This window comes from Galendromus occidentalis, unplaced genomic scaffold (assembly GCF_000255335.2).
Source record: "Galendromus occidentalis unplaced genomic scaffold, Mocc_1.1 scf7180000077440, whole genome shotgun sequence".
Classification (NCBI taxonomy): Eukaryota; Metazoa; Arthropoda; class Arachnida; order Mesostigmata; family Phytoseiidae; genus Galendromus; species Galendromus occidentalis.
The window spans coordinates 1,162,310-1,188,104 of NW_003805428.1; the positions used below are offsets into that span (position 1 = coordinate 1,162,310).

The 25,795-nt window shown below is 50.7% G+C and overlaps 3 protein-coding genes across 3 annotated transcripts in view; 1 reads left to right on the top strand and 2 right to left on the bottom strand.

The window, feature by feature from the left end:
* The first annotated feature begins 739 nt into the window (after window positions 1-739).
* Window positions 740-3,604, top strand: LOC100905626 (cuticle protein 19.8). Its single transcript, XM_018639466.2, has 4 exons — window positions 740-776; window positions 884-1,405; window positions 2,789-2,836; window positions 2,958-3,604. Exons 1-4 carry the CDS (start codon window positions 768-770, stop codon window positions 3,453-3,455), a joined length of 1,077 nt encoding a protein of 358 aa, XP_018494982.1. The 5' UTR covers window positions 740-767; the 3' UTR covers window positions 3,456-3,604.
* A 317-nt stretch (window positions 3,605-3,921) lies between these two features.
* On the bottom strand, window positions 3,922-9,503 carry plx (PTB_TBC1D1_like and TBC domain-containing protein plx). Its single transcript, XM_018639467.2, has 10 exons — window positions 9,357-9,503; window positions 7,898-8,098; window positions 7,096-7,741; window positions 6,513-6,883; window positions 6,214-6,398; window positions 5,756-6,136; window positions 5,369-5,592; window positions 4,783-5,267; window positions 4,301-4,666; window positions 3,922-4,207 (listed from the first exon to the last, which is right to left on the bottom strand). Exons 1-10 carry the CDS (start codon window positions 9,501-9,503, stop codon window positions 3,941-3,943), a joined length of 3,273 nt encoding a protein of 1,090 aa, XP_018494983.2. The 3' UTR covers window positions 3,922-3,940.
* Window positions 9,504-12,063: 2,560 nt separating this feature from the next.
* LOC100905771 (uncharacterized) overlaps window positions 12,064-25,795 on the bottom strand; it is a 90,649-nt gene continuing 76,917 nt past the window's right edge. Inside the window, exons 2-6 of the mRNA XM_003743143.3 lie at window positions 14,227-14,323; window positions 13,883-13,968; window positions 13,636-13,728; window positions 12,454-12,507; window positions 12,064-12,207 (exon numbers count right to left, since the gene is read on the bottom strand). Coding sequence (XP_003743191.3) covers window positions 12,064-12,207; window positions 12,454-12,507; window positions 13,636-13,728; window positions 13,883-13,968; window positions 14,227-14,323 — 474 coding nt within the window. The remainder of the gene's footprint in view (window positions 12,208-12,453; window positions 12,508-13,635; window positions 13,729-13,882; window positions 13,969-14,226; window positions 14,324-25,795) is intronic.

Below are 25,795 nucleotides of genomic sequence, written 5' to 3' on the forward strand. Positions count from 1 at the left end.
GGGTGGGGAGTCGAATCTGACTTGGGATTGATTGATCACGTCCGAGAGAAATTACAAGAGAAGAAACAAAGGGAGATTGAGAGGGGTGGTTACAGTCGTCAGAATGTAGAGTCGAAGTTCGCAGGAGCATCGGAAGACTCGAGGCTGCAGAAAAGGCTTCGTCCTTATCGATCACCGAGACACTGAATTCGATCCAGGAAGTCGGGACGGCCTTGTTATCCACAGATATTCCCGGCACTGTGAGATCCTCATCTAGACCGAGAGGTAGCGGCGGCACTCGAAAAAATAGGGAAACCGTTAGATTAGGACCCGTCATGTCCGAAGAATGAAGATTCCACCTCCTGACTGTACAGTATTTCCGGTTCCAACACCTCATCCCAAGTTCCGTTCCAGACTCCTTAGCACACCGAAGCGACGCCTGCCCAAGCTATCACCGACCAATCAATGCGGTTGACACCCTTGGAAGCGTTTCTAGCCGCGCAGAAGGATTGGAATAGTTACAGAAACAGCTGCGGTTAGGTCGATCGCGATTTACGGTCGAAGCTCGTCTTTGAGGCCCTTCTTCGTTCTTCGACCGAGCGAATGGTCGACCGACCGGCAATCCATCCAGCTCGCCCGCTTGCCCGCCTGTCCACCCGCCTGGCGAGCGAGTTGCCGCGTCTTTCCTTGACATTGAGGAACCGCCCTTTCTTTTCGGTCACTATAAATTCCGCTCGTAGGCCAGTGTCCATTCACTGTTGTCTAACACTCACTTCTACAACAACAACATGTTCAAGGTAGGCCGAGTTCGCTGAGATCAGCAGCTGGTGCCCTGGGGAGAATATTTGTACGGACGGAGTCTCCACTGTGGGCCCACATTATCACCATCCCCACGAAATTACAGCTCGTCGTCGCCGCCTCTGTGGCTGTCGCCGCCCATGCTGGTGCCATCGCCGCTCCGGCTTACGGAGGATACGGTCTTGCCGCCCCTGCCTTGGCCGCTCCCGCTTACGGATACGCCTCGGCTCATGCCGCCCCTCTGGCCTATGCCGCCGCCGCCCCCGTTGTAGCCAAAGCCGCCATCGCCTACCCTCCCCAGCCCTACCAGTTCGGTTACGACTCCGTCGACGAGTACGGAACCAAACAATCCCGCCACGAGGTCTCTGACGCCCACAACAACAAGAAGGGATCTTACTCTTTCACCGATGCCCGTGGTGTTGCCCGTCAGGTCGACTACGTCGCCGACGCTCTCGGTTTCCGTGCCACCATCAAGACCAACGAGCCTGGAACCGCTCCTTCTGCTCCCGCTGCTGCTCTCTACAACGCTGCCCCCATCGCTGTCAAGACCATTGCCGCTGCTCCGGTCCTCGCTAAGGTAGCTGCTGCTCCCATCGCGGCCTACGCCCACGCTCCCGCTTATGGTCACGCCTACGGACACTACTAAATCTCTCATCTAGTCTATATCCCAAAGTTATAGGATTGTCTGTATTTATTTTTCCCCTTCTGCTTCTGAATGCTGTGATTGAATTAAAACGAAACCTTTTTCCTGTACCCCCCGGGACTTCATTGCCTTGCGAGAAATCAAATCATATTATGAAATACTCAGGGCGAATAGAGAGCATCCACGGTGATCTCCGAGCAGACCCCTTTATCCGGGTTTGGATCCCCGTGATTATCGTGATCGAGGGATAAAGCAAACTTCCGAAGTGATCAGGTCTATGGCTTCGCTGGATCGGAGAGATTGAAGGGACAGAGAATGGCAGCGTCAAGGAATGCACAAGGGAACCTACTGACGTCTGTAGACTCTGCTCGGGAGTGGTAGACAGACAACATCCTCCCAACGAGTGGATGCATCACCGGATAAGTGAGAAGAGTCTCCAAATGTCGTTAGATGTTCTCTAAAATGAACATCACGATGATGACCATCATCATTGGAGAATCGGCTGAATCTTGTGGCGCTCGACCGAACTGCAAAGATGGACGCCTCATCGCGGGGAATTCCGGGCATCCGATAGCAGCAGAGGTCATCGGCAGGCGGGACTGTCGGGTCCGAGTGAGAGAAAAGCGGAATCTGGAATGGAATTGGTCATGAACGAAGATAAGCTCACCGCAACAAAACCACTTTGCTTCTGTTAATTGAGTGCTTCTTCGGGTAGATCTGAATCTTGGAAACGAGGAGCCTTGAAGATCACGTGAAAATTAAGTGCCTCCCCGCTTTTGTTTTGGACTTGAACCAACCCCTGAAGACGCCACGATAAGTGGCTATACACATAACGAGCGACTCTCAATCGCCCTGACCAGCGGCCTACGCTCTCATGCGACCCCAGAGCTTTCTCTGCAGCATTGTTGAGCTAGTCCCACCGTCTCAAGCTAATCATCACACGCAGGTTACGTAAACCGACTACAATTGGTTTCCTTTACACGATTGATCCTATTGTTTTCATTATGCGATCCGGTTGCAAGCGATGAGCATCCCCAAGGGTCGCGGGACGTCGCGTTACGTCGTCAGTTGGTCTTCGGTAGATATTCTGTCTCAGACGGATCCCTCACGCGGAGCTGACGGTGATTCCGCGGATAAATGACGATGAGATTGATGATAGCGATGCCGGCGATTACTGGCAGACATCGACAGAATTGTCGTGCTACCAGTTTTACTTCCGTTGTTGTAATCAGAGGTGAGTTCAACGTGGTAGTGAACGAAAGGCGAGAATTCGACCTTGGTGAGACCCGAACCGGTAGTCATGAAGCCCCACCCGCCTACCGATCTACCACTCCGACTGACCACATATAAACGTACGTAAACCAGCAGTCGTCACAACAGAATATTTTTATTCTGGATTCCGCTATGTTCGCCAAGGTACGAGTGATAACTCGATGAGTGAAGGTTCAGTGCGGGTAACCTCCACGAACATCGGTCTCGTGGCTCCCACTCGGCACCGTTTCGTCGGAATTAAGTCCCGTTTCGTTCGGCATTCTAGATCGTCGTCGCTTCCGTGGCTATCGCCGCCGCCAACGCCGGTGCCATTGCTGCCCCAGCGTACGGTGGATACGGATTCTCTGCTCCTTTGGCTTACGCTGCTGCCGCCCCCGTTGTCGCTAAGGCTGCCATCGCCTACGCTCCCCAGCCTTACCAGTTCGGATACGACTCCGTCGATGAGTACGGAACCAAACAATCTCGCCACGAGGTCTCCGACGCCCACAACAACAAGAAGGGATCTTACTCTTTCACCGATGCCCGCGGTGTTGCCCGTCAGGTAGACTACGTTGCCGACGCTCTCGGATTCCGTGCAACTATCAAGACAAACGAGCCTGGAACCGCTCCCTCAGCTCCCGCTGCTGCTCTCTACAACGCCGCTCCCATCGCAGTGAAGACCATCGCTGCCGCTCCCGTTCTCGCTAAGGTCGCTGCCGCCCCCATTGCCGCCTACGCTCACGCCCCTGTCTACGGCCACGGCTCCTCTTACGGTCACTACTAGGATGACATGGTCACATCAGAGAGCCAAATCTTTCACCTCTTCTAGTCTCTGTTCTTTTCTTCCGGAAAAACCTTCGACTCACTCTACTCTCGGCGTGAGTCTCTGTCCCCGAGGTTCGCCAAATAAAGTATAGTTTTTAAGACTTTTCCAAGAAACCCTTATGCCTCGTGCTCGGAATAGGCTTGTGGTGAGTCCCCTTTTCCGATCCGGACAGTTGAGGAACTCAAGAGAATGATTCTTGGGAAGAGTCTGCAATGATTGGTCTCTGTTTCGACACGCTCATAAACTAAACTTTATTGAGAAAAATAATAGGACTATATTACAGATAGGGACTGTGCACGCGAGTTAGTTCGGCGGAATCACAATTTTCAAAAATAGTCCCCATCCGGAAAGATAATGACCTCTCGTGTGTTGCGGTTCGCGGAATTTTCTGACGGATATAAAGGTCACCCCCTGGGGAGCCTTCAGTGTTGTCTCCGTAGATGTCAAACGCCATCGTGATGACTGAAGTCGCTACTCTCATCATCACTTTCGTTTGAAGCCTGCCGTATGGTGAAGAACGGAGGCGTTTCTCTTTGAGATTGTTTGGCGTCTTCTTCCAGATGGCCGATTCTTCTGCGCAGAGCGTTCACTGAATGAATCAAGGCATCCTTCTCGTCACGAACTCCCCTAATGAAGCCTTCCAATCTTTTCACGGTCGATCTGTGGCTTTCAACGGAAGCCTCCAACATCAAACCCTTGCTGTGGGCGACCTGCAAGACAATCATGGGATTGAGTCTTCCCGATTCCAGCACGTCGAAATCCTCGTTTCTACGGAATGTGAGGAATGCAAGTCTGTGATTAACCTGGAGCTGCTCCTGGAGATTCTGGATCTCGAGTTGGAGATGCTGGTTCTGCGATCTCAGAGCGGAAATCTGTTGCTCGAGATCGTTCTTCACATTAAAATCTTTACCGTCGCTCTCCTGACAATGCTGGGGGGAGTGAAGGACCTCTTCCTGGATAAGATGAAACTCTACGTCGTACTCCAGAATGCATCTCGAGAGGTTTGACTGCGATGCCGTTTGTATAATGGATTGGATCTGCTGCTCGTTGAGAACGGGAACTTTATATTTCAAGTAGTCGGACAGCCCCTCAAAATCGACGCATTCCATCAAGTTTTCTTTGTGCACGCATAATATGGCCAATGCGACTTTTATGACGGCTTCTGCACCCTGCAAGATCCCCGCTTTTTTTAGTTCATGGTTTTCGATCCTCGATCTAGCTCAGGAGCATCCCCGTGCCAATTACGAACATCCCACAAAATCCACGGGTATCGAAGTTGGATTACCTGAATGAATATGAGATCGAAAACACGCACGACGAGCTCTAGCGGGAATTGGGAGGCGAACAAGGTCAGGAACCAAGGCGTAGCGTAGAGCGCCGGTTCCATTTCGAATTTCTCGAAATGCGTATACAGGTCGTTGTGGATGTCGTGGAGGAGGCGCCAAAGCTGGTATAATTGAACCTGCAGACCCTCCATGTTTGGCAAATATAATTGTCTGAACCGGAGCTGTACCATCAAGTGCTTCAGGAGGTGGAACGCTTCTTCTTCGGTCCCGTGAAGTAAGAGGACTCCAGAAACGAATGCCAAGCCCTGGCAGTAGCCAACTTCTGGATCAACTATAGAGTAAGCTTTTAGGACATTGAACAAGGACAATTGTCCCTCCCCGAATCCGTCTTTGTAGAATTTGTGGCTCGGGAACGTCCGGGCCAGGTCCACGAGGATGAGATGTTGGTTCTCGGTGAGCATCTCCAGCAAGGACGCGTAGTCGGCTGCAGAGAGGCAATGGACTGAGTTCTTTCGGGTACAGGATCTCGGGAGCCTGAATGTTTCGATGTTTCCCTCGAGCGGAGTTCGAGTACCTTCCTCTCACCTATGAATATTGGGGAAGCGAGGTCGATCGGGCCGCGATAGAGGAACCGATTGTAAATCTTGCTGAATAACTGCCATATTTCGCCTCTACGGCATTTCGGCACCCCTTGTCTAACCAAAACCAGGATTAGTTCCTCCTGATTTTCGAATCGATTCTTCAGTAGAGCTTCCCAGCTGGCCTCGTTGGGAGCGCCCGTTTCGGGGTAGTCCAGACAGATTTGTTTCCTAAGTCGGGGATTGGCGAGAATTAGTCTTTGAACGATTCGCGGAGAGAAAGGCCCGCGAAAACTCTTTTGAGTCATGCCGGGAAATCGATTTCTTTCCTTCCACTCGAAATTTATCGCCACATCCACGTTGCAAAGCGTGACTCAGGGGAGCGACGGCAAACCTTTCAATTTCTGTCTGCTGTATCTTGATTTTCTCGTTTTCTCGCTCCATTCTGTTAAGCATAATGGTTTCTTTGATGGCCTTACGCCACAGCTCCTTGAGCTCCCCGCAAGTTCGTTTCCGGCTCGCTAGTTCAGACGGGAGATCCGATCTGGAAGTTTTTCTGGAAATACGCCTGATCATGTTCCTACGATTAGGAATTGATGTCGGCGTCGGTAGCTTGAAGTGGGGGTAGCTCCTGGGTGGAGGAGGTGGTGGAGGCGGTGGTGGAGGTATGAGAGCAACAGGCTGCAAGGCTCTGCACGGTGATTTCCTCTCCGGGCTCAGCTGAGCTCCGATCGGCTCAGGAGACTTGGAGTTTTTCTCCGGAAGTTCTTCGACCCTGGAACCGAATCCCAATATTGGAATCTGCGATCCGCAAGAGGTCGAGGCACCTCATCATTCGGCCGGGTAACTCACACAGAGAGGTATTCTCTCGAACGATGGAGAGATTCGGTCGACACTTTCCTGCCCGCCACGCTCTCCTCGCTCGAAGATGCGCCGACGAAGCTCTTCAGCTCTATCAAAGGCAGAGCACTCCCGGAGCCTGTCCTGTCGAGCGGGTTGGAAACGGTGCGTTCGGGGAGCGAATTCTGCCGCTGAGGCTGAAATCATCATCGATATCTCTTACTTGCAATTCCAGATAAACCACTTCTCTTGGATGGCCGAAATGAATATTTAGACGAACGAAGCTCCCCTGTAGAGTGACATTTCTTCACCTTCAGAAGAGTTTCAAACGACGCAGACAGTGTTTTCTGAGCTTTTTCCTTGATGTCTTTGAACAGTCCCAAAACCGCCTTTTCCTTGGCACCTTGGGGCTGATGGAAATGCATTTTCTGCTTGAATTCGAAATGCTCGCGCAGCATGTACATAAATACTTCGTTGCGTTGCTGAGGTGAATTCAGATCTTCCGATGGTATCTTTCCCAAGACGTTTTCTCGATCCGAGTCGTCGATAACATTGTGGACCCAATTTTCGATGAGGCGCCAAGATTCTTCAACATCCATGTTCTCCAATCTCAGACAGAGGTTGTGGAATTTCAGCATCGGACACGCCTCGCAGCCGAAATTGTGGGTCGCCAGTTTGTTATCTGAGAAGAAATGAGAAAATTAACAAGCTGCACATCGATGGTTGAGTCGGCTCTCCGACTTGCCCGCCACGATCCGATCCCATCACCCATTCGTCACTCTTGATCCGTTTTTTCTTTTTCTTCATCGTGATCGAGGAGAGCGTGAAGCCCCATTCGCACTCCAGAACTCCAGAGTGACAGGGACCTCGTTGATTCCTTGTCATCGTACCTACCCGTCTTCTTGGCGACATTCTCCTTGGATTGCTTCACCGACAGAACGATCTCACTGGCGATTGCCGGTGACGAGCACTTGAATACCAATCGACCATACGGAAGGCTGCTCGTCTCACTGGCGTCGACGCACGTAATTGCGAAATGGTCCGAGAAGTTGTTGCCTTCAGCGCAGTTGAGTACTTCGCCGAAGTTTTTGCTCCACGAAACTTGTTTCTTATCGGCGCTCAGCAAAACCAGTTGCGCTTTACCGATGATGAGTATCATCGTCCGGTTCCGAGTTTCCATCTTCTGTGGCTGTGGTCGAGAATTCCTATCGAGCAATCCGCTCGGCGTGATCTGCTTCAGGGCGCTCAGGATCGAGCGACTCCCGGTGGCATCGAGGCTGATTTGATGGTTTCGAGGTAAGGAGGCGCTTTTCGTACCCACGGGGATCGAGTCCCTCCTGTGGTCGATGAGTCCAGTGGAGCAGACTCGGACTCCCTCGTCGATTTTATTCCTCGAAGTTTGAGGATCACCGAGCCGCAGTTTCCCCACGTAGAGAACTTCGAACGACGCAACACAATCGAGATTAGCGACGCAGCGTGGCAGATCTTCCCGACGTAGATGATTGGAGAGCTCCCGAATAGAGCTGAATAATTCTTTTACCTGTTGAAGAAGGAGGAAAAAAGAAATTATAAATGGGTAGAGCGACCATCCGGAATTCTGGTGTCGTGCGCTGCTCATGCTAGTGATATTCTCGTCAACGTTCTACGACTGACTAGGGCACGGTTCTCAGAAAGTGACAGTCTAAAAATGACTCGCCATGGCCACGTTCGGTGCCTGATAGACGTGGCACAAATTGACTTCTGGTTGGTTGTCTCCGACTTGAGCGTACTTCTGGATGTAGGTGAACAAAGTTCGATCATGGGATATCTGAGAGAATTTTGACAGTGTTGACAGATAATGTTTATGGACAATCAAATTCTCTCTGTTCACGGCGAGGAGTCTGCCCTCGGTTGTCAGCTGGAAGTACAAGGAAGGAAGAAATTTAATGGTTGATTCTGCTCGGGCAATCCGTTCTTCGATTACAGTGTCGAAAAATGGTCCGCTGCTGTCAAGGGGTCAAGTGACAAGGCCGACCGTTCGAAAGCCCAGTGATGCTAAGGGTGAGAACGGCGCCGGTGCGAAAGGAACCGCTCTCACTCAAAGGTAGAAGACCCGCAGTCTGGCAACACCATCTCCACTGGCCAGCTCCCACTCAGAATAGTCGGACATCCCTCGCATCACATTCTATAAATAAACGATTACCAAGCAGCTCTTTATGAATTGATTGAGGCTGAATCTCAACGCGAGAGATCCTGAGCTCGTGTCTGAACACAGTGATTTTCTGAATACTCTCCTTGATCCGGAATGGAATTCAAATCTAGATTCGGAGGCAGAACTGCCCTATAAGAGTGATTCGTGCAATCAGATATACCGCTTTCGCTCAGCTTGAATCTGACATTTCTTCCTGCAGAGCTGTAGAGATTGTTCAGATTGCGGGACTCCCCTGGCAATGGATCAGGTCTAGCGAGACATTTGACTCTGTCACTAGGACGACGATATTCTCGTGAAAATTCGAAGCCAATGCTTATACTATTGGTGCTCTGAGATCACGAGAGCGTATGACATCCATGTGTTCTCGGACCCGAGTCAGGGATAGTTCTGCGATGGTGCTCCGCGGATAGCATTTCGCCAGGCTCAGCGTTCCGAAGGTGGTAGAAAATTAGGTACTTTGATGGCGCTGACGGGAGAACGGTAAAATTGAAACACCTATCCCAGGCGCCTAGCGTTCAATGGTCTCGAGGGTGATCCCGATTTCCCGCTTTCAGGGTCTCAGGATTCCCGAGGGGTCTAACACTTTCCGTGAAGACCTTCAACCACAGAGACCAGCGAGCGAACTAGCTCGGTCACAGGAATAGCAGTTTTCTCCATCGATACCGAAACTTTTCACGGCGCTGATACGAGTTGGTCGTATATATATCATTCGACTCACACGCGAGGACCCTGCTTCGAGTACGATGATGGCTGGAGCTCAAGTGCTCCAGAAAATTGTCTTTGCCGTTGAGGTGACTGCTCAACCCTTCTTTCGATAAACGAGGGATAGCTTGCGCCGTTGCGAAGGACACGGATGGGCTCGAGTGAGCGGATTCTGCGCTCTCTTCATCTTTCACGGCTCCGGAAGACCAGGAACTCATATTGGACACTGTGATTAGTCAGTGTTACATCGCAACCCGCTCACCTCAATCGAGATTTGATGAACGCTGCCTCCTCTACTCAAGCGCAGTTCAGCCACTAGCCATGGTAACATTGCCAAGGTATGATAGGTCTCGAAACGTATGGAACCCAAGTAAGTGCATCCTTTATAGCTTCGGAAAGTCGCCGGCATTTTCGAGATACTTCCCGGAGATGCATATACTCTCAATCACGTGGGGATACTCCAACAATTCCCGAGATTTCAGCTGATTTCTCACCAACCACTACACAAACAACGGCCATTGGAAGGCGAGGCCTCAGCTCTCGCAGCATTCCCGACCGGCATCAGAGCCAACTCGGAGACGAAGAGAAAGGAGAGGATGCGGTCAAGGCCCGGTGGAGAGACAGCATTTGTCTCGCTGCAGCCAGAACCTCTGAGAGAGTTCTCCGGAATCGATATAAATATTGAGATGTTCTCTTCTCGCTCGATCTGTTCTATTGTTATAATATCTCTTGGTCAAGAACACGAGCGCTGAGGTCCATGGTGACCGACCGTGAAGTTAGCAATTTCAATTCCTGCTTCATCAACATCATCATCTAGGGCTCGCATTGCATCAGAGCAATGCTGAAGTCGTTCGGGCCCTCAGTTGCCCTGGGAGCATCAGTGCGCGAAACTGTCGAATACCTTTTCATATCAGAGCTTTACTCACCGACAGGGAACCCATCGTTCGGGACAACGATGGATGAGGAGGATCTGTGAGGCGGCGGCGGAGACATCTCAAGATTCACCGGGAGCACGGCTCGGGTTAGGCGCGTTCTCCCAGCGCTTCACTGTAACGCCTGCCTCTATCTGGCATCTGTGCTTCCTCGCATTGGCTTGCGTCTTCTGACTTCAACAGCATTCCAGCTTGAGTGAGCGCCCATGAGGCTAATACTCTGCTGAGGTCTAACTCTAACGGGCTCGGACGGCGAGACTATTTCTTCGAGCCATCATCGAGTTCTCCTCACTGGTCGGTTTAAGGATCTTAGGCTTGGTGTAGAAGTCGGAGAAGCGACATCGTTCCATCTGGATTCCCGGCAAGACGCCTTGGGTTTAGTCCGGCTGGACCGTCTATCCTCGCCGTGGCTGTCGGCCATCCATGGTTGGGCGTGGTTCCGTCGAAATATCTGATCCCAATCCGAGCTTCTCCTGCTTTCATTGTCTCGACTCTCGAGTCTTCGAGTAGAGATGGGAAGCCCATCTGCGGGAATTTCCGCCCGGGATGACTGCGCTCAGAGTGGGAATGACATCATTCTGTATCCCTCGATGGAAACCCATCCAATCTTTCCGGTCGCTCTCAGAACGAGAGACTCGAGTCGTGGAGCGATGTTGAACGACAAGGGACTCAAAATTGCCGAGATCCTCCTCGCGTGAATCTCTCAGGGACGGAACATCCGCTTGGGCGTGCCATCGCTCCTGTTGAGTAGGTTGGCGTTTGCTGGAGGGAATATTAGAAATCCTGAATTTCGGACATCTTGATATGCCGACCCTCGAATAAGGATTGATCGCACTGCGTTATTCTTATTCTAGCGTTTTCCACATCGTCGTTCGTCTTCGCTCTTGCGAATTCGAGAGCTGGATGTGGGAGTGGCGAGGAGCTGATGGCTCGAGTATCGACCGCCCTCGGCCCTCGGTGGCATTCGGCACCAAAATCAATTTGACCCCCTGCTGGATGCCCTTATCCACCTAGAGGTCGCCTCTTGATGTGAGCTCCGACGTCTTCCTCCGAATGGACTGGTGGAGAATATGAAATGAAAGAAAGATAACGGAGGAAACGGGGAACATGAGTAGCTCGATCGAAGTATGTAGCGAGAGAACTTCAGAATTTCCGATTTCGAAGGAAAATGACCACAGACGTGTAAAAAAGCCAATTACAATCGTATTTATTATCACAACCAATATGATTGCTGCAATGATTGTTGTAGAGCATGTTATCTATCTGAACACACATGGAAACCATCTCGAAAATCTTTATATGACCATCCATCTCAGGATTCACACCGTTAATATCTTTCGCTCTCACTCATCCTGGAATATGGTTATTTACATGAAAAATTCTCAGATATGGCTACGCTGAGCAAGGATTCAAATCCGAAGGCATTCGATGGTGTCCTGATAGTTGATCTCATGAGCTCCACTCCCAGATCTTCCCTACGATCAAGGGGGCCTCGGATCGTGAACTCTTCGATTTTCTATCAAGATACAAGCAGAGAATCCACATTCCACAATCAGAGCATACACACCTCCCTGGTTCGAACTCTACACTCGAAATGACGCGAGAATTCGCTTCGATCCTCCAGCATGGACTAGATATTCCGAGTCTCGAAGGGACGAAGGAATGAAATTGAGAAGATATTCCGAAGTTCAAGCGGAAGGATCGAAAAGCTCTCGCATACGACGAATGGCCAATGGCTCTATGTACATTGTTACGTGAGTGCAACTGATGGCCACAATCGATCTCTCTAAACTCTTAAATGAGGACTATTTACAGTGCTGGAGTGCTGACTCCGCTCTCGCTCCTCCCCGTTCGGCAAATGAGTGTTGAGCTTAATACGTTCTGGATTGACGACTCCTCCGTGATACCTTCCGTGTCTCGTCCGAGCGATCGATCGATCGGCTCTCTCTTCAACAGCGAATGCAGCACCAGGGCAAACTTTGACGCGACGCCCGCGGGAGGGAGCGATGAACAGAGCGTGCTTCCTTCAGAAGGTTCTCAGACCTTGTACAAATAGTTGGACATGGACGAAGAAGGGGAGGGAGGCTGTTTCACGTCAGTAGGGTACGCAGGGGGCTGGACCTCGAGTTCCTCGCGCTTGTAGCGACGGTAGAGACGAGCGGCGATGATGACGTAGAAGACCTGCATTGAAACGGGAGACTTTACTTTGCGAAGACTTCGACTCACGGAGAGGGATGGGTCGATTCAAGAGAGATCTCGATACATGAAACTTAGTTAGATCTCTTCGAGGTTGTTCCAACCGAGCCGGTTTCGCGCACGGAGCGTTCGAATATCGGGCTTTGAGCGACTTTACCGTCTGTGTTTCTGTATCGCCCGTAACGTGTTCTCATTCGTCTTGTAAATACTTGGGAAACTCTAAGATCATACCTGAACGCTCATGAAAGCAACAGTGGTAGCAATGATCCATACGCTAGCGGCATCCTGAAAGAGCTACGGTTTAGAAACTTCGAAAGCTAGCGACATGAGATAGGACACGCCGAGTCCGAGTGACTTTACAATTTCTCAGTCTTGAAAAACGCACCACACGGTTGAATATTCAATATTCAATTACATAGGCAGCGCCAAGGAACTGACGAACGAGATCAGAGAAATCGGATCATCTCGAATCCGTCTCAAACTCCTTAGTGGTACAGGCTAAAATATTCCTGACCCGGCGCGTCCTATACTTCGTCCTGCATAACATATTCACACACTGTTTTTCTTGTGTTTCAGACAATTGTTTGCACATGAGCGTCCCACGACGACGATTCATTAGTTTTTATATGTCGCTGAGGTCGGATTCGGAGGAAGTGACTCTCGGCTAGCTTCGATTCACGTCGGAATCGAGTCCTAGGACCCACTCCCGGCAATCACGGCGTCACAGCAATTGAGTACACGAGTCATTGAGAAATGGGACTCTTTGACCCCCTCGAACGATATCTTCGGATCAAAATCGTTCTCAGATACGAGCTGCTCATCCAGAATGTTGATCGTCTTCGGAGGTGAGAGCAATACATATATTACCCTGTTGATGCTGAGTGATCTGTTCGATCCATCTCGAGAGCCCTCAGATATGGGCCTGGTCTCCCGAATAGTTTTACCATGTGCTGGTTATCCAGTTAATACGCTAGTGGGGGGGGGCGGTGTTAGTTCTCGAGACGGGAACAATCCATTGATAGAGAGAGCCCAGAAGAAGTTAGGAACTCGATCCGGTGCAGGCCACCGCGTTGAGAGAATTCTATCGCGAATGGGCATGGAATCAGGAGGGAGCGTCCAAGCCACGCTTTCATATGTCACGCATGGCAGGAGTCCAATAATGATGCTTAATGATTAGTTGGTTTCCGTCAATGGACTTGAAAGATTCTCGTTGTTTGTGAGTGCTTGGCAACCGAAAAGCGTCCTGATTCTCCCTGGAGCGGCTGTGTATCGATGTGACGCTCTTCAGCGGTGCGACTGATGTGAGCCTTCCAATGTCGTTGTTCTTTTCTGTTGTAGCTGTGGCTGTTGTTCTCGTTGTTGTTCTTGTTGTCGATGTTGCTGGTGTCGTCGACGATCTAATTTGGATCTTACGGAAGTAGCGGCGAGGACGATGGAAGCCTTGGCGAGGAGGAGGATCTCAACGCACTCAGCGATGATCCACGGTAGCATGTATGACTTCTTTTTCTGGAAATCGAAGAAACGCGTTTCTCTTGTTCCGCTTTTGAACGCGAGCATTGGCCAAACAGCGGGACCTTGAGACTGGTCATGAGGAATTCCATTGCCTCATCATCCTGTGTTTCGCGGTCTGGCTCGATACCAGATCTAAAATGAGACTCACCCTGATGGCTCCGATGATCAGAAGGACAGCGAAAGAGCACTGCATTATGGTGTGAATAATCAGAACGCTGGGGTAAACAACGTTCCCTGAAGAAAGAAGATTTCGCTCTCGTTTGCACGACTGATAATTATCTAAGTCAGCCTGAGCTCGTTAAGAATCCTCGAGCGCAGATGCCTCTTGTATCCATGAGTAATAATTATCAATAATTTTTCTCGGGGTGTATCCGGTCGTTACAGAGCACAACCCGATAATCGTGAAAACAAACGGTACGGACGACGAGCAGCCGGTGTTGTTTGGAAAGGATATTACTGCAGATGTATAAGAAGAGTTCATTGGGGACTTACACCAAACATTGGTGCTCCTTGGCACAGTGTCCCAGTGGATCAAGAAGTAGGCAGTAAGCAGGTAGGTGTAGGCGAAGAACTCCACGACATGGATGCACTGCAACCAGGGAGGATAAGGTCAGAGAAATAGTTGGGGTCGTTGTCCAGAAATACATTAAAATGTCGCTCATGACTCATTACATCAGAGGATTTTTAGTTCATTGAAAACGCGGCGATGGTGGTACATATATGTATGTACATGAAGTTTCTTTGGATTCTGCGGTCGACATTGACGGCCGGTAGATTCCCGAATGAAGGAGGTGTTCTATTTTTTTTACCATGAGAGGATACAGACGATGGAAGACTGACTTCACAAGAATTCAAGATGAAGCTCCGCGAAAGAGAACCGTGCGGTCTTCGCGAGCTGATCCGCAGGCTTATCGAGACAACCTTTGAACGCGATTTGACCCGAGTCAGAATACCTTCATGATAATCTTATTGCCTTCCCTACTGAGGGGAGCTCTCGAGGATTAACTCCTGGTTCCCCGAATGAGTCGTTTACTTCGTCATCGCATGGCTGTATATTCGTCCATCAATCTCCCCAACCTTTCTGTTCGCCACCCGATTATCATTAATCATGAAGATCAATATTATCATTATTACCATTGTCTATCAAAAATCGGATTGCACTCGTTCATTTTTTCATCGCGACATCTACATAACTCGGTTCCCCCTGATAGAGTGGAATATTAGGGAAGTGCCGGTGCCCTCCTGATTCGAAACGTGTCAGTCTATCGGACAGTGCCTCCCCACGAGAAAGAACGCGGCATTGGAAGGAACACTTATTTTATCCCACGGTCAACCTGGCGGGTGGAATGGTGCGGAGGGATCACATGTCGATTTTCGCACGAGAGGGTGTCAGCCCTTTCGAGCTCCCCTGTCTCCACGAATGAATCCGGATCTGCGTACACGATAGTTTATGGGTGAGCATGAGTGCTAAGAGAGACTTCGTTGATCATATCAACGATATGACCATGCCCCGTCCTTTCACTATTTATTCACTATTCATTCCCGTCGTGAATGTCATGGAATGCCTCGCCATCCTCCAGCCGGAGCTGCAATGCACCAATCTAAATCGATTCCCGAGCCTTAATACCCACTAGCACGATCGACCGTCGGACGACTTCCGCGATCGATTCAGAGAGGAATACGGTTCTAGATTCTAGCGTCGGATCGCTCATCGCAGTCGTCAGCGTCATTCTATGCACCGGGGGCTTCGGAGCATGTCTCCTGCGCATGTTTCCAGGGTATGCTGCGGTGCACAGTAATTCGCGAACCCCTCGCGTGACCCTCAGTTCAGTTCTTCATGTATCCCCCGCGACTTCATCGGATTACATTCTTGCATATAGAGAATCCCGCTCATTTGTCGGCGTCGACTGACCGAAAGGTCCGGTCGAAGTCGGGCTCCGAGCTTATACGATGTTATGAGCGACGCTCGAGACTTCGGATTAGGTCATTCTGAGCCAAACAATGTTTCTTTTGGCGATTTCACGCTTTAGTTTATCGGAACATAGCTTTCTGGTGAGACCACACCCATGGACGAGAACTAGTGGTGTACGACCGAAATGATCGACATCAGCAGAAGGCTGCGCAGAAAACAATCCACGATCTTCAGGCTCGATAAAGACCCTGTCTGACGCAATCAGACTGCCATGCCGTGTCGAGCGTGAGCAGAAAGAGACGGTGAAAATAGAAGCACGATGTTAGCCTTGCAATGGCAGCTCATGGCTGCCGATGTATCGTGAGACATAAGAATTCGCTCACGACGAGTTTGGGGATCGGGAATGGCGATTTCCAAGGGAAAATCGACTCGCATCCTCCGCGGAATTTATGAGTGTTCCCTGGCTTTCCGACCGAGGGCCGTGGAGCGCCACAATGTGAGGGTTCGATCTGCGTCGAATCGAGGAGGCAGTTAAGCGGTTGACGGATCCCAAGGATGACATTATTCCTGATGCTATACTCTCTCGAGTGCTCTGGTTCGATGAGACATCTGCGGACGACGATCCAGCCGAAACCCTCTCTGCAGACCCAAAGCCGACTGTCATCAGAGCCTTTCCCGGTGCTCTCCGACGCGTTATCGAACGCAAGAGACTTCGCCGGATTCTCACTCAGACACATCGCCCCCGAACCTTCGCTCATCGGAATCTCCTGCTCGTCCTCCGATAGAGGGCTCCGAGCGCTTTGCGAGAACGCAGCTCCTCAAGATTCTGATCCACGAGTTTCTCGCTAACGACTCCGTCTCGATCAAAGACGGCTCGACAGAGTTGTCCTTATCGCGTGAGAGCTCCGCATGACGCACCCTCAATAGAAACATCGCGGAGTCAATCCCGCTCCTGCGCATTTCTTCTCCATGCTACAAGTTTTCTTCGCGTTTCCATTTGTCGAACGGATCTCAGACGCGGACTTATGTATATACAGTAAAATCTCGTTATAACGACCCCCATTACAACGAATTTCTCGGTACAACGAACAAGGAATTTCTCCTCCTTTGGCCAGCTCGCCATAGGGTTAGTGTTGAGCAGCATCCCTTACAGCGAAAACTCGGTACAACGAATCAGTTTCGTCGGTCCCTTCGTGTTCGTAGTAACGAGCTTTTACTGTATATCATTCGGGATGAGTCAGGCAATCACGTTTGAGCTCAGTTATATTCGGACCGGTGTTATGACCGCAGAGGCATGATAGCTGAGGCACCAGAGTCCAGCTTCAGCTGTATTCAGAGACATTCGCGACTCTCGAATAGTATTCAGTTGCACTCGAGACGTGACGCGTCTTGGATTGCCTTGATTTGTTTTTCTAATATCGACCCGATCGAATTGAAAACGGATGAACAAGCAGATCCCGCTTATGGAAACCGCTGCTGAGTAACCCCGGCTTCCGCGGACTGTGTTAGACCGAAGAATCGTACAATGAAAGATGATAAACCCTTGACGGACGGACACAGACAACTCGATGCCGAGACGACTCAATGCTGGATGAACTCTCCCACATACAAGTTCGAGCCTCTGATCAGGATATAAGGCTCGAGAAAGTCGTTCCGTAAATTGTGAATCTGGCAATTCGGATTCGAACCGTCACTCGGCAGTTAGAGCTTGGAAGGGATTCGTTGCCTCCAGCATCACCGTGTCATGTCAGTGACGTCAGTCGATCCTATTGCTGTTCCACTTCTTCCTGACCCACACATCTCAATCTGGAGAGAGACAGCGACGGCTGACTGAAATCCATCTGTAGAGCGCATACTACAGCTAATCGAAGGATGACAGCTGACTGAGTGAGTTCATTCCTGGCAGAGTTTTCAGCAATGAAAGCGCCATTTCCCGTCAGTTATCTTCGAAGTCAAAGAGAAGCGCTGGGTCTTGAGCGACTCTCTATACAGAAATGGGCGATGCATGGCTTGTTGTGTCGCATCGATACTTGCCGGGTCCTGAGCCCTCATGAGCTGCTTGAGGGCGCTCACTTGGTTCTTCTGGGGTAGGTAGCCATCCCGATCATTCCAGAAGTTGTGTTCCACATCACGCACCAAATCATTAAATCCCTGCATACTTTTCGTGAGCAAGATCTCCGATTGTGTCTCTTGGAAAATGGCTCCGCGCCCCCCAATGCCATAGTATCGCATAGGGATTTCGATGTTTCAAATTGGTGACTGATAATAATCTACTACCCTATATATGTATATGCAGTCAATTCACAGCAATGTATGCTCCTCGGCGCGGTAGGGTACTCTCCTGGAGGAGTCAACTTCCGGCCGTCTTGAAATTCTGTCGCCTCGAGACTCCCCGCTACCGGATTTGCTGAAGACGTCAGGGAGGGTGAAGAATGAAGCCCGCGATGATCCAGGGGGAAGGGGCTCCAGAACTCCGAAGCTCATATTCGGCGCGGGCCGATCCTCCCGGCATATAGTTGTCCGGCAGTGAGCTGTTTCCGCGTCAAGTTTTTCGGCATCGAGTTGTCATGTACCGCTCGGAGGATTGCTCATACGGCGGTCTTCCCCACCACATCTCCTCATTTAAGCCTCATTGCACTTGGAGCACCGAGCGAGGATTCGACACTTGGATGATGTATCCCGAGGACGTCGGAACGGCGCCCGACTCCTCACGTTGCGACTTCTCGTGCTGATACCGTCCGTCTGATACTGCGAGCATCGTCGTTTGGGTTTAAAAGGATGAACTAGAGAATAGCACTCATCAAGTCGCCGGCGTGGTGTAGGGGGGGAGGAGAGATGGATCACTCCGTGTCACATTTCTGGTGCATACCGTTAGTTTCCAAAGAGGCACTTAATCCGGATTGATCACTTTCACAGAACACCCAACACACGAGAAAAACACGGTCACTTTCACATAATCCGTTCGGAGCGCTTGAAGATACGACGTAATACAGGGATTGAGGCGAATACCTGATGGTTCATCGTATATAACGAATATTTATGTCCGGTTGTCTCAATAACCTTCAGCTCTCTTAATTCTGTCAAGTCCTTCGAATTAAGTTATTGCATTCGCGTTCCTAAATGCTAGCTGCCCGGCTCTTGGCAGATGCCACACTGAATCGGCATTTCTATTTTCTGGAATCATTCATAGATTTGTATCGCCACCAAGTTTTCGGAGAACACTCGTGAGCAAAACGTTGGACGCGGCATTCGTCGGCTTGGCGCCCCAGGCCAGAGAGTCGGAAGCAACGGTTCGCCGTTAATTCCAACCGGATACGCCTTGGCACGGAGCCCCCCATTCTTGGCAGTGCTACGCGCGGAGCGTGCTTGGTTTTGTTCCAAGGCATTCCCGCAACGGAACGATCTCGTCGAGACGGAACAGACCTACCCCTGCCAATCATTAGTGACGTCAGTTCCGACTGCAAGTGAGAGCGTGACATCGTGGAGAGGGATCAGATATGACCCTCCTTGAGATCAGTCACCAGTGAAACAAGGCAGGAGTCGATAATATTCCGATTATAATAATGTTCTGATCATAATGAAATCATATTCATGTGGTGATGATACGACGACAATGAGATGATGATATGATAATTTTGAGATGCACAATAATAAAAAAAATTTAGTGATAATCTTCTGTAGAAGAGAGGACATTTCGGAGTGAAGGGGCGTTTTCGAGTCCGTATCTGAGCAGGTTCGCTCTCATTCGGGCGGGAATCACATTTTCATCAGACTATCGTAGGGCATGAAAATGAACGATCGTTCTGTGTGGGTGTTATGTCAGTAAAGCTCTCTCACCTGGAAGGAGGAAAACAGTATTTTAGGAACGAAATTGAGACGGGAATTCCCATTGAGCTCGGATCCGATTCCAATTAGTTCTGATGTCGCGATGGAGACTTGGAAAGATCAACGAGGAGAGAAAGCTCGGATTACTCGGTCAGAGGTCATTTGGATGATATTTTGAAGAGTCCGGTAGTTCGATGTTCGTCTTGCTTCCGTTTTTGCACCTAATGAATGCATCTACAGAGCTCAAAATCGGAAACAAGGTCGTCGTGGGGCCTATAGACTCGCTAGATGAAACTGGATTTTATGCTCATCCATCGACTGCCCGACGATGTCTCAGCAGCGGGACCCATGGAACGGGCGACCGCTCCGAAGAAGAAGAATTCGACCAGCGAGGAAATCGATAAGGAATGCACGCAGCCTGGGCGAACCCCACTAGCTTATTCACCCACATACAGAGGCGCGCACAGAGGGGGCAAGGAAGCCATGGCCCCTACCAAAATTCTTCGGTTTCAATGCTTAAGTATGGACCCCCAGAAGGCGCGTCATCATTTTTGGTCATCTGGCCGCCTCCAAAACTCTATTGCCCCCCCCCCCCAAAAAATCCTGTGCGCGTCCCAGCCCACATATACCCCGAGCCAATAGCGTACAGAGCGGGGGGCGGGCGCCACCGAACTAGGGGCGCCATGTCCGGCTAGTGGTTTCATACTATCGAACTGGGGATCGTTGCCGAACTTTGTGATTCCTGACAAGAAGCTCTGGGCGACCTCCAATGCTTAATACTCAATTGGATCCTCGACGAGAATCGATCGAAAATGATCGTCGATGCGATTTCTCATGCCAATGATCTATGCGCGAAATTCGGGATAGAACGGGAGAAACGTCGCGAAAGGAGGGGAAGGATCTCAACGCTCAGCGAAGAACAGGAAGATACGGCACTCTCCCCAGAGGATGAGCTCCGCGAGGACATAACTGCAAGATTCCATAATTACCGGAGTCTCCTTTCAAAGTTCGCGTTTCTAGAGCCAGCGAACTTGTTGGCTGACGAATTTTTTTGGGAGTCAACAACGACGACATTAACCCTGAGGACTGAGGATTTCCTTATCGAAGGAACGCGGTTGCGCCATTTCGTCTCAGCAGAGAGACAAGAGGAAGTCGACGAGCGCATATCAGACTGCCTCCCTTTCTTGCGGTTCACCGTGAAATTCGAATCAAGGGACAGTGTTCCCAACATTTCTATCCTGTTGAGAGTCTCCCTGACCGTCACCGTCAGGGTTGCCAGCTGCGAGCGTTCCTTTTCCAACCTCAAATTGATTATGTCATATTCACGATCCACCATGTCGGCTCCACGCTCGAGTAACTTGGCAATTCTGTCAATAGAGAACTCCCAGGCTGAAAATATCGATTTCAGCCTTGTCATAGAGAATTTCGCGAGTGAAAAAGCTAAGCGTGTGCTTTTATGATAGCTGCGGTGGTGCGACTACTCAGTGTTTTTTGTCAGTTTGTAGGTGTACTTCTTGCCTCAACGAATGTTTTTTGTCAGTTTGTAGGTGTACTTCTTGCCTCAACGAATGAAAGGATAGAATGAAATGAGCTTCATAGTGATGGGGAATAGGTATCGGCTTAGAGGTACTTCGGGCAGAGATCTAGGAAGGGGGAGGGGGCGCCATCCACCCTAGGAACGCCTCTGCTCCGAGCTTCTGGAAGCGATTCCCGTGTCGATCAAAAACTGTCAAGCATCGGGCCTCACTTTCGGCCTAGATCACGAACGAGTGAACTTCCAATGTGAGCGAATCCATATCTCGAGAGTACTAGACCGTAGAGAGCCCCTTTCAATTTCGAGATTGAGATCATCGATCAATTCATTGATTGATGATTTGACTTGCAACATTGAACAGGGGAAAACTTGCAAAGCTGTGTCTCCGCGTCCCGTACTAGCCGCGTCCGGAGGAACGAATACGAAAACGAAAGTTACCCGACAGGAGAGCTGGGAGTCAGCTGCTCTACAATCCATATCTCTTTCGCTTCCGTCCCGCCAAACTCACACCACAAGTACTTTCGTTTCATCCTAACAGATGATTCCGGATGCAGTCGACGTTGATCGAATAAATGAGATTTACCGGCCTTGAAGGGTTCGGTAAACTAACAGCGCGCAGAGACACGTATAGTGGAACAGCAACGAAACCGGAAGAAGTGCCTGTCATAGGAAGCTTTTCACGATGACGGGGTCTTACACCGTACAATAGCAGAAGGTTGAAGAAATTCGTGTGAAATAGACCTCTATTGCTTACAAGGTTCGCGACGGCTTAACAAGGGCGTCCATACCGCGTGGATCAGGTCGTTTGCTTTCACCGAGGCAACGACTTCAGAAACCACTTTCAAAAGTTCAGAAACATAGAAAGTAGCTCCGGAAGCTGAAATCGGCTCAAGGCTTCTCGCGAATGCAGAGCGATCAATGACGGCGCAAAATTTCGTCGAACCGTCCGAAAAGCTCGACGGCGATGGATGACGGTCAGAAAATATCGAAAATGCTGGAGCCTTTCAGCGAAGGCGACCAGCCCTGCCCCAATCCCGATTAGTCTGGGTACTCCGGACGTGAACGGATAGGTGACGGATAATCCGGACAGATCGGGGCTGGCGCGTACTTCGAATATGATTCGTATCATGTCGGCTAGCTCCAGACACAGCAGGGGCCCGACCAGATCGAGTAAGGGGCCAAGAGCTCATCGTTTCGCTCTGGGGTCTTCGACGCGAGTACCCGGTTTTCTCCCAGCCGTCCACCGTTCGGACTTCATTATCGGGTTGCTCGGAACCCCCGGGGGAGGCTGCGGGTCAGATGACATTTGCGTACCACTGACAATGAGTACGTAATTTTCAGCAGAATATCGATATCATCTGTGTATGACCAGCCTCGCGGGCGCTTCGCGCAGGGCGCACTTGGGCATGTTCCGTCTGGTTTTCACCCGTGAGATCGCTAGAGATCGAGTGCCATGTATATTGGACTATTCGTTATCCGTAATCGCTAGATATACGGATCCGGACAGAGATTTCACGGACAGGAATATAAAGCAAAGCTCCTTCTGAGCATCTCTCCTCCGAGGCGAACACATTATTTTTTCATTGTCCAGTAGGATGGGTTTACTACTGAGAGGTAGAATTGATCAAAACAGATGACGTCATCCGAAACCCCATGTCGTTTTCCCCATCCATCCATCTGGGTGGATATTCGCGAAGAAGTTTCCTTTCTTCCGCTTCTCTGAACAGAGATACGAAAAATCAAAATAAGATCCACTTGCGTAATGGATGAGCTAGTTCGGAAGCGGACATAGGGGAGGATATGCGTCGAAAAGTCGCGAACGGACAGACGGACATAGCGCTTTTATTACATAGAGGGAATTGAATACGGGCGTCTCGACGAAGTCGGAAAGGATAATCCGAGAAGTCTATCGTTCAAATACTGAGGATAACGACAGTCGGAATCAAAATATGAGCGGAGAGCTACCAGAGGGGGATGATCATGATGTCCGAAGATACTCGAGGAATGATAGTCGGAGGTCCGATAGCTCGAGGAGCCCCCCTCACGTCAGTTCTGCAGCTCATCCCGCCGCTCTTTTCGTCGAAGATGAGCGGCTTCAAGGGGGCAGCGCCCCAGCATTCAGAAACTCTGACGGGCTCTCTGCACACGACGATATCGCAATGGAACCCCATCGTCAGTTAGAGGTTCCTGCCTTCAGGAACGATCTACCACGACTGGATAATGACGTCCTTGTGATTTCCCTCGGAGGCATATTGACAGCTCAGGATATATATTCTTTGTTCGGTTCGGCCGCGCCTCCGCCACAATCAAGACCAGCTCGGACTCGCCGGCGCCGGCGAAGGAGACGCGAGTCGACACGAGGCCGTTCCCGTAAACGTCTGCGGAGATCTACTACGCCAGCACAGGCTACGAATGAGAGTCGAGCACCGAGTCCAGAAACCCAACGAAGACCGCACAGCGGAGGAGAGTCTCCGCAGGATTCGAGCCATCGAGCGGTCATCAGAAATTCGGAATCGGCGCTGAGTTTAGCCCTGAACTGTGGCGATCACAGCGCCCACGTGTCGCCGGGGACGGCGGCGTATCCCGAAGGAGCGACGCCCGAAGGAAATTATCGAGAATTTGCGAGATCACTCGCTTCTCCTTCAAGACCGAGGAGATCATCGAGACGTAGCAGATCGGCAGCTGTCTCTCGAAGTCCTGAGAACGAGAAGAGAAAGAAACGAAAGAAATCCCGGAAGAAGGACAAAAAAGAGAAGAGAGAGTCGCGGAAAAGTCCAAGAGCATCCCCCTCCAGAGAATAGCGCAGCGGTAAGATGAAGCTTGGGTGAAGTAGATGCAGGAGGGGTCTCCGTTCGGGAGCCTTCCACGGTCCCACTCCCATCCACGTCTCCAAATAGAAGAGCTAGATTTTTGATCGAAATCGTAATCATCGGATAAATAACTCATATGTTCCGTGCCGGAAATGGTGAATGGTAAGGGGGCGTATTGCGACTTGCGGGTAGCGAGCTCAAGCTCTTCCCAGGGAATGTTATCCATCGCCTAGTCGGAATCATCCATTGTGGTCTCTGGTGAGAGCAGAAATGGCCAAAGATAAGCCTTTCGGGAGAACATGCGAGGTATCAGGCAGGGTCTGCGCTTGACTTCCAGATTAGCACAGCCACGCAAACATGGGCCAGTTTGTGGGTTTGCAACCTCGAATTCAGCTGCAAGCTCGGGCTTTTGGAGCCGAAAGTAGTATCACGTCTGGAAACCCCATTGTCGCCTCCAGTATCTTGCTGCGGTAATCTCAAGGCGGGGTACTGAGCTCCCTCCGGCTGAACGAGTCATCAAGCTTGAACGGAGGGAGAATACCGGAATGATGATGTCTATGAAACGAGAGCCTAGGAGAATTTTTTCTCCTTCTCACTCACCCCATCTCCCAAAGGCGAATGTGGGCCCTCTAAAGATGTTCTGGTGTGAAGCGAGATAATTCGTCCTTTCCTTGGGCTTCCTGGACTATTGTCCTCGAGAGCGAATTTCATAAGATTTACCAAATAACTCGTGAATCAATGTTTCTGGTAATCTACGCGACGATTCGCCGTTGGGATCGACCCTGCTTGTCATCGACAAAGCCGCAAGTCGTGCGAGAAGTAAGTCGATCAGAAGACGGCGAGTCCTTCGGGAAGGATGGCAGTCAGGGGCAGCCAGAGTCGAGCTTCCTCTGCGGGCTGACGACCATTTCCGATTGCAAGATGATTCGTCGAATCCGCACCCGCCTTTGGACCATGATCAGAACGATTCACTTCATGCATTTTGCACGGGACTGCATATTCCGAGGGTTTTCGAGCAAAATGCATATTTTGAGGTTTTCGAGAAAAATGCATCAATGGGGAGTTCTCACTGGAGGCTATGGCTGGAACCCGGAAATTCCGTCGGGACGCCTACAGAGAACTGCTGGATGGGTTTGCAAGGCAGCATCGAGTCAACCCCATGGCAAGGGAATATTCCTCCATCGATACCCTATACCCTATACCATTAGACGGGGAAGGGCAGCGGCCGGAATGGGTTAAGCCGCGGAATGCATCGTGTTTCCTCTCATGAATTCGATTTCCTCCATCGGTTCCACCGGGGACACTCTTGGTTCAGGTACTTCGGTCAGCATGCCCGATTGAAGCACAACCTTGGCAATCTCTCGGCAAGATGGGAGATTCCTGGAGAACTCGGCGGACTCCAATCCAGTCGTCATCATGATCATAATCGCCTCTCCTCAGGCGGGAAACATCGGCTCCAGTCTTCTATGTAGGTATTCTGACCATTGCCTACGGAGGAGCAAGGAACAAACGCCACGGCGGCGCGGGCGTAAGGGCGTCGTTTTACAGTCGGAGTTTTCAGTTTTCTCCGACTTTCGTTCTCAGTGTGCTCCAATGTGGAGCGTTGATTCCCTTCCTCCGTGCGTCCTGCGCTTCTTCGGAGCACCCACCGATCTGTCCTGAAGTCCGTACGGATACGTACCAGCGGTACGCTCCGCAGAATTTCGCTTCGATATTCGCGCCGTGTCGGAAAACGCGGAATCAGAGTCAGCTCCATCCGAGCCGGTCTTCAAGTGTCAGACAGTCCTGGCTCCACACTGAACCCTTCTCGGAACCGCACCGAAAGCAAGGCTCAATCCCAGGAAAGTGAGGTTCGGCCGAACAGCGTAGTGGAATACGGAGCGTGCCATTCGTTGAAGCGTAATCCTCGGGTCGTTTGAAGTCAAGCCGCCCCATTTCGAATCGCCTCGACGTCGCCCTTGAGCCCCCGGACCCCATGCC